Below are 5,302 nucleotides of genomic sequence, written 5' to 3'. Positions count from 1 at the left end.
ATTTGAACTACATAGTACAAAATGACATCCCACCGGGATCCCACCTTGACACCCTAATTTTTTTGTTTTTTGAAACGCAAGATAGTGACTTGTGCTATTGACTGAAGCACTCAAGTGACTCGAGTTCTTGGGTGATTTGGTGGCTGAGAAGTACATTTGTCTCCCAGTGGCCAGTGGAGGCAGAGCTACTCTTGTTTTCAGAGAGAGACAAGAAGAAAGTGCATTTAGCTAGGAAAGAAAAGGTTGGGAAGCCAAAGCAAGTGAAGCTCTCCAGCTAGCTTGATGTCACTGCATGGCCAGGGCCTCTTCCCTATATAGCAACAGCATGGGCTCAATGATGTGCCTTTTGTGCCTAAGCTAAGAGAAGGCTCTTTGTTAGTAATTAATTACTGAGTACGTGTTTAGATCCTTGCTTAATTTGCAGTTGATTTATCAAACCTTGATGCTAGTGAACACACCATAACAGCACCACCGTGCCCGAAAACCTATCTATTCAAACATCTCTAGGAAAACAGTTGACGGGTCGATCAGTTAACGCCCATGGAGATACATATGCAGCTAGTCAAGATCCCAAATAGTTGCTCTGTAGATGCATTCCCGGGCTTTTTTACATGTTCGATGTACTAGTCTGTCGGTAGAGCAAGTTTCAACATTCAGGTGGTCGGCTGGAAGAAATAACCGGAGTATCTTTACCGCTCTCAAAGTAGTATGAAAAAATGATATCTAGATTCACCAGCATCATATGTATCGATTTTACACATACATACAATCTACTTAAAATACAGTAATAGTATTACTGTACAATTAGCTGGCTGCTAGCTTCAGAATCATTATGACTAGGATTCACATGTACTTCCATTCCACCCTGACAGTGATAGGAGCAACTGCTTGTCATGTATGTATGCCACTTTACAATTACCTAAAAACTAATAACAGCTCCATGATTTGTTAGTACTCTTATTCCAGAACGAATCAGTTCTTGTGTGATTATCCCAGCCGTGTTGTCCTGATGCGATTTGCGCCCACGGCTTGGCTCCTTCCACGAACTTTCAGATATTTCAGTTCAGAGTACAACATGCAAACAAAAAAATCGTGTTTCATATGAGGCGACTTGCATTGATGCGTCAACAGAACACTAGGCATTAAGGCAATGCACGTTTGGGAGCAGAGAAGAGCCAGGCACGAGAAGATTCGATGTGCATAATGCATGTCAATTCAGAATCCACAATATGCAGGGAAAGGTCAATCGGGGTCACTGATTAAATTCCTCTGAACAGATGGTCACCGATTTAAACCCTAGTATATGTTGCATGTCACTGGAATCCCGCATCTTTAGCTGTAAAAACACACACGATCAAGTCCAGTGAGAAACCGTAAATATGCAATTCGGCTGAAAGTCGATACGCACTCGGAGCTGACACGGGTATGAACTCGAGTTGTGGAAAAAACACACAAAGTAATTTTTTGGGAGGTCATGGAGCTTATCTGAATACTGAATCCATTACGCGGTTGACGATAATAAATTAATTAACACTAACTAAACAGATCAGGCTAAGCACGGATCTTCATGACAGCGGAATAAACCCATATACAAAAAGGAAAGCCGATATGAAAACAAATTTGCACTTTTTGGGCACACGGAATTAGGATTCAGAAAAGAAAGAAAAACATCGTCATCACCAGGACGCTTTGCGCAAGGAGCAGACACGTTGGTTAATGGTGAACTGGCTGTCAAGAAACAGAAAAAGGAAGGCGCGGGCAGAGTGCGAAACGGGTTTTTGGCGGCTGCTTGGAGCCTTGGAGGCGCGACAAACGCTGCAGGAGGTTTGGAATTGCTTGTGTTGTACAACCTTCTCACCTAGCCATCGCTTTTGGCTGCTCTATATATACCGGTCATTTGCCTCTCACAGCTTCCTCCCCCAATTCAGCAATCACACACAAGCACACCTCCTTTCCTTCTTCTTCTTCCTAGCGCCGCCAAAGCCTGCCACACCTGACCTAGCTACCTAGCCACAGCTTACAACACTTTGCCTCTCAAATTCATCTTCAGGCACTTGACCATTCACCCACCAAGTGCTTGACTTGTTCTTCGCCTAGCTTCCTGTTAGTCAGTTAGCATTTCTGTTTCTAGCAGCTTGTGACCTGAGGATAATGATCGTGAGTCCTGGCAGCAGCTACATCGTCTTCATTGCCGCCTCGCCGCTGGACCTCGAGAAGCTCTTCTACTTCTGGATTTTCGACATCTTTAACAGATACTGCACCTGACTCCATTCTCCTCCCCACCTCTGATTAAGTCCTGCCGGCGATATTTGTGATCGGCAGTTGACGCTAAATATATAGTCACGTAGCAAGTTGTAGTTCAGAGTTCAGACAAGCAAGCAATGGCCGGGACAATGACTCTTCCGCCTGGGTTCCGATTCCACCCCACCGACGACGAGCTCGTCGGGTACTACCTGAAGCGCAGGGTCGACAACCTCAAGATTGAACTGGAGGTTATCCCTGTGATCGATCTCTACAAGTTCGAGCCCTGGGAGCTGCCAGGTAAATACATCTTATATCTGACCGATTTCTGTATTTCAACATATTGCAATTCTGCAAACATTCATGATGCGATAGTCAACTGACGAAAGTGTGTAAAATTTACTGTTTGGTGTATGAGAGTTGAACTTTAGCAATGTCAGAAGCATAGTTTTTTTCCTGAGTAAGCAACTTGTTAGAGATTAATTTGACATCCTCGTTTAGTATTGAAAAGAAAGAATTTGTCATCCTAGCATATACTACGAAAAGGGGCTTTGTTGGCACCAAGCATCATCCAGCCATGCTTATTCTCTAGGTTAGGCCGGTTGCAGATGACTCATGCTACCGCCTTTTCAAAAATAAGAAACTTGTTCTCCAAAACAGCACATTTTTTTAAAAGTCGCCATCTCATTCCCTCTTACTTTTGGCATATTCTCCACAGTAACTCATCAGTGAACAGTTAATTTTGCTTGTATAGTAATCTTCGGTGCAGCAATTACTGAACTGCAATCTACTTAGCATCATGGCATACAGACATACACTGATCAATGAGTGAGAATACTAGTTAACATTCAGAGTTCCTGCTCGCTTTGTTTCTTCAGAGAAGTCGTTCCTGCCCAAGAGGGACCTGGAGTGGTTCTTCTTCGTGCCGCGGGACCGCAAGTACCCCAACGGGTCGCGCACGAACCGGGCGACGACGACGGGGTACTGGAAGGCCACCGGCAAGGACCGCAAGGTTTCCTGCGACGGCGGCGCCGTGTGCGGCGTCAGGAAGACGCTGGTGTTCTACAAAGGGAGGGCACCCGGCGGCGAGCGCACCGACTGGGTCATGCACGAGTACCGCCTCTGCCAGGACCTCCTCCACGGCGCCTCCAACTTCATCGGCGCCTACGCGCTCTGCCGCGTCAGCAAGCGCACCGAGGCCGGCCTCCTCCACGGCGGCGACACGGCGGCGGCGCCGGCCAAGGCGAAAGGCCACCAGCAGCAGATGCGCAAGGTGGGGAGCAGCTCGTCCCTGGTCACCACCGACCACCAGCTGAGCTGCAACGCCTCCTCCTTCACGCCTAGCCCTCCGCGTCTGGAGCTGGAGATCGTCGGCAACGCGTTCCAGCTCCAGAGTTCACCTTCTCCCCTGTTCGGAGGGGAGGTGGTGTCCGACATGGCCGCGCCTCTGAGCTTTCCGCAGCAGGATGCCTCTGCATTCTTCATCGGCGGCGACCTCGCCGGTGCAGCTGCAGGCGATTCGCACATGCCTTTCTTCGGCGACATGGGCATGATCCCGGAGCACGAGCTCAGATGGGACACCTTGCAACCCTACGCTTCCCTCTCCACCGCCGCCGCCACCGGTACGGGCACTGGCTCTGCTTTACAACCTTGATCAATTGTTGAATTACCCCGTCGCCATTTGCATAATACTCGATCTGAACTTCTTCTCTTTTTATCTTGCAGGCGCAGCGGAGCTTTGGAATCCGGCACCGCCGAACGCCGCCGCCCCGTTGCTGTGCAGGGAGACGAGCGACGACCTGACGGCGTGGTTCACGTCGCTGGACGAAAACATGGTGGTCTACTGAAGCTGCATGAAGGAAGATCGTGGTAATTTCGGTAACTGACGAAATAAAACCCAGAACCTCGCTTGTTCTCGGCGATGGCGGTATATTTTCAGCCACTGACCGTATGTGTACGGGTACGTAATACGTATATAGGTATGTGTCTTGTGGTTGCTACGGAGTGACGGCCTATTTTAGCACTGTCTTCTCTCGCTGTGGCAGGCACGGCACTCTTCCATCTCTTTACTTCGATTCAGTCTCTGTACGAGCCACCGCTGCAAATTACGCAGCTGTATTTGTACTCCCGTTTCACGGGAATGTAACAACTCCCATTTGCTATATATACTATGATATATACATCCTCTGTTCCATAATTTGATATTTTTTGGAAAACTAAAATAATTTTCCAAAACATACTACATTATGGAACATAAGGAGTAGTTTTTATAACCTTGTTTACGAAATGGAGGATGCACTGTCTGTTTAGATTAGGATTGCACTCCACCTCGTGATGTGTAATCCATACTATATATGCATGAAATTTCTAGCGTGCCTGCTAAATTTTTTTTTTTTTTTTTTTGAGAAACAATATATTAAAGCTTAGCAGTCGCACTTCATTAAAAACCTTCCGAGTCCCTTAGGTACCCTGGTAAGGAAAAGAGTGCGTCGAAACTTGCAGCCACCAATCACACACCATTACAATCAGCCTGTATGCTGTGAACTAAGAAAGCAGGTGGTTCAGACATCCCAGGAAAACAACCCATCTTGAATACTTGCAAATTTTGCACAAGAATGAGCTGCCTGGTTAGCCTCACGACGAGCATGACATAAGCTAAAAACTGTGAAAAACACACTCAGCTCACTAATCTCATCTAAAACATTCTTGACCATAGAACGATCAGTCGCTCTATTGTGCCAAAGATGAACCAGATTTTCAGAGTCCACTTCAAAGACAACTCTATTAAACCCTCTGTCCCTTGCATAAATAACAGCATCTCGTAGTGCAAGAGTCTCAATGATCAGAGGATCAGAAATACCACGGTACGTTTTACCCCTGGCACCCCTATATAACAAACCCTCACGAGCAACTACACCAGTTGCAGCCAAGTTATCGCTGGTATTGAACGCCCCATCTGAATTTATTTTCACAAAACCATCTGGAGGTCTCTGCCACTTAGCAGCCGGCCTAATAGGCCTAGGATTCTCCCTTGGAAACTCTAGAGTTTGCAAGGTCTCCT

At 46.9% G+C, this 5,302-nt stretch overlaps 1 protein-coding gene across 1 annotated transcript; it reads left to right on the top strand.

Annotated features, from left to right (window-relative positions):
* The first annotated feature begins 1,936 nt into the window (after positions 1-1,936).
* Positions 1,937-4,403, top strand: LOC124708941 (NAC domain-containing protein 45-like). The gene is made up of 3 exons (XM_047240585.1): positions 1,937-2,541; positions 3,120-3,863; positions 3,967-4,403. Exons 1-3 carry the CDS (start codon positions 2,382-2,384, stop codon positions 4,086-4,088), a joined length of 1,026 nt encoding a protein of 341 aa, XP_047096541.1. The 5' UTR covers positions 1,937-2,381; the 3' UTR covers positions 4,089-4,403.
* The last annotated feature ends 899 nt before the right edge of the window (positions 4,404-5,302 follow it).

Source organism: Lolium rigidum, chromosome 4 (genome assembly GCF_022539505.1).
Source record: "Lolium rigidum isolate FL_2022 chromosome 4, APGP_CSIRO_Lrig_0.1, whole genome shotgun sequence".
NCBI classification, from domain to species: domain Eukaryota; kingdom Viridiplantae; phylum Streptophyta; class Magnoliopsida; order Poales; family Poaceae; genus Lolium; species Lolium rigidum.
The sequence above is the reverse complement of the archived record's forward strand: the minus strand, read 5'-3'. Positions and strand labels throughout refer to the sequence as shown.